The sequence below is a fragment of the Acyrthosiphon pisum genome, unplaced genomic scaffold, assembly GCF_005508785.2.
Source record: "Acyrthosiphon pisum isolate AL4f unplaced genomic scaffold, pea_aphid_22Mar2018_4r6ur Scaffold_21207;HRSCAF=23311, whole genome shotgun sequence".
NCBI classification, from domain to species: domain Eukaryota; kingdom Metazoa; phylum Arthropoda; class Insecta; order Hemiptera; family Aphididae; genus Acyrthosiphon; species Acyrthosiphon pisum.
The window spans coordinates 1-2,383 of record NW_021770649.1 but is presented as its reverse complement, the minus strand read 5'-3'; the positions used below and the strand labels follow the sequence as shown (position 1 = coordinate 2,383).

The 2,383-nt window shown below is 32.4% G+C and overlaps 1 protein-coding gene across 1 annotated transcript; it reads left to right on the top strand.

Moving 5' to 3' along the window:
* Positions 1-1,416: 1,416 nt before the first annotated feature.
* Positions 1,417-1,878, top strand: LOC115034835 (piggyBac transposable element-derived protein 4-like). The gene has a single exon (XM_029492307.1). The coding sequence runs from the start codon at positions 1,417-1,419 to the stop codon at positions 1,876-1,878; it is 462 nt and encodes a 153-aa protein (XP_029348167.1).
* Positions 1,879-2,383: the final 505 nt, after the last annotated feature.

Below are 2,383 nucleotides of genomic sequence, written 5' to 3'. Positions count from 1 at the left end.
TCCTAGCGGTAAATGCAGTAACTACAGTGTACATACTGCTTATAATTGTAGGAATTGTTAATTACTGCGTTTTAGTCTAGGAAAGGTATGATTATTGTAAACATACTGTAGTTGCGACATTTGCAGATTGAGTTTTAAGCCACTAGATGTCGTATATTCTGTATTAAACCTTAATAAAACTATACTCAGAATAATCTCATTAATAATATAACATCAAAACCTCATTTTTGACATTTTTGTAGTTACTGCTTTTCCCAGTAGGAGGGCAGTGTAAGTGTTATCGTACTATGATTATTGGAATGTGAACTAAAATGTTTTTCGTAAATTAACAACTGGAATATGATAACACGAGAGACAGTGTAGGAAATAGTGATGGTTTAAAAATTTCCAAACAGATAATTTCATGGAAGAAAAAATGTTTTGAAGAAAAAAATCAAATGATCAAACTCACCCCACCTTACGGTATATATTATTATGATATATAAACGAAAATAATTCAAGGAATTTACATCGTTATATTATTATTTTGTTTACCTGCATACGATTCATTACTAGAGCTATAATTTATTATTTGTACACGTCTATTAGTCACGTTCAATACGCTGAAGTTTTCGGTCATCTATTTTCTACGGTTTCGGTGTACACTGGCGTACATTATTATTATTTTGATTTACGAGTTTATTTACGTAAGTATAATTTTCGTTATAAGTCGTACACATTTTATTTATTACATTATTTTTTATTTTATTTATGTAGAGATTTTAACTAATCAAATTGCATAAATGGATTCATCTCCAAGCACACCGGGTCCGTCCCATAATCGGTCAAAATCACCGGTTACTAAAAAAATTCGTTTATTCGATCACGATATTTCCGAAATGTTCGAAGAACCATTATTGTCTGATGAAGAGTTTTCCTATGACTCAGATACAGATTTAGGTGGAGGTAATTCGGCGGACGATGATGTAGATGAAGAGGTTTTGCAAAATGGGTCCGACATTGAAAATGACAGCATCGTCAGAGAGGTAAGTCCTTTGCGTTTAGATGATATCGATGAAATGTCAATGCAAAATGAACTGCCTCCACTTATAAGTTCTCCACCTACATTTCATCGACAAAAAAGAAAGAAGCCAAAAAATTCACAAACACAAAATATTTGGTTAAACGATTCCTCAGATTTAGACCTATTGTTTTCGAAGAAAATAACGGATAAAAATAAATCCCATGATGACACATAGATTTTTTTGACTACTAGTGACCGATGATTTTATGACTCGTCTGAGAAACGATTATTATGCAGCTGAATTATACTTGACTAGGTCCAGTAATAAATCTCGTATCTCAAAATGGATCGAACTTACCAAAAATGAACTAAAAGCTTTTTTTGGATTAGTTTTTCATACAGGCACGATAAAAATGCCACGAATCACTGACTATCGGAAAACTGATAAACTTTTTAATTTAAACTGCTTTCGTGAAGTTATGAGTAGAAACAGGTACATGCTGATAATGCGTGTGTTACATTTTAGTCGCAACCCTGAACGTGGAGCTGGAGTTTCTAAACCTAGTCGGTTATATAAAATTGACACAGTTGTAGAATATTTCAATAATCGTATGCTTGAATTATATCAACCATCTAAACAATTATCCTTGGACGAGTCAATGGTCCTTTGGCGTGGCCGATTAATTTTCCGCCAATATATAAAAAATAAACGCCACAAATATGGAATAAAACTTTATATGTTGACTGCACCTAACAGACTCGTTTTAGATATACTTATTTTTTCTGGGCAAGGTACCGATAGTACACCTGAACAAAGTCATACAGAGCATGTTGTTTATAGACTGATGGAAAACCATTTGGACAAAGGTCACTAACTCTTTATGGATAACTATTACAACAGCAGTAGTTTAGCACACACATTATTACAACGTAAGACATATTGCACAGGAACTCTTAGAAACAACCGAAAAAATAATCCAAAAGAAGTTATTTCAAAAAAACTCAAAACTTGAGAAACTGTTTATAAATATACAAAAGATGGTGTGTGTGTATAGTCAAATGGAAAGACAAAAGGGAAGTCCTGGCTATAAGTTCTGAGTTCAAAAATGAAATGGTAGAAGTACATAATAAATATGATCAATCTAAATTGAAATCCTTGCCGATATCGGAATAAAATAAGTTTATGTCTGGTATTGATCGACAAGACCAAATTATGTCGTATTACCCTTGCGAAAGGAAAACTTTGAGATAGTACGAAAAAATCGCAATACGTTTTTTGCAAATAACTTTGATAAATTCTTTTTTGCTGTATTGTAAATCGTAAAAACAAGTATATTCGTAAAATATGTTGAATTTGTGCCGCTAACGGAAAAAGAACAG

What these genes read in the sequence shown, in the direction of transcription:
- LOC115034835 (XM_029492307.1), top strand. Translation starts at nt 1,417, where the DNA reads ATGCCACGAATCACTGACTATCGGAAAACTGATAAACTTTTTAATTTA.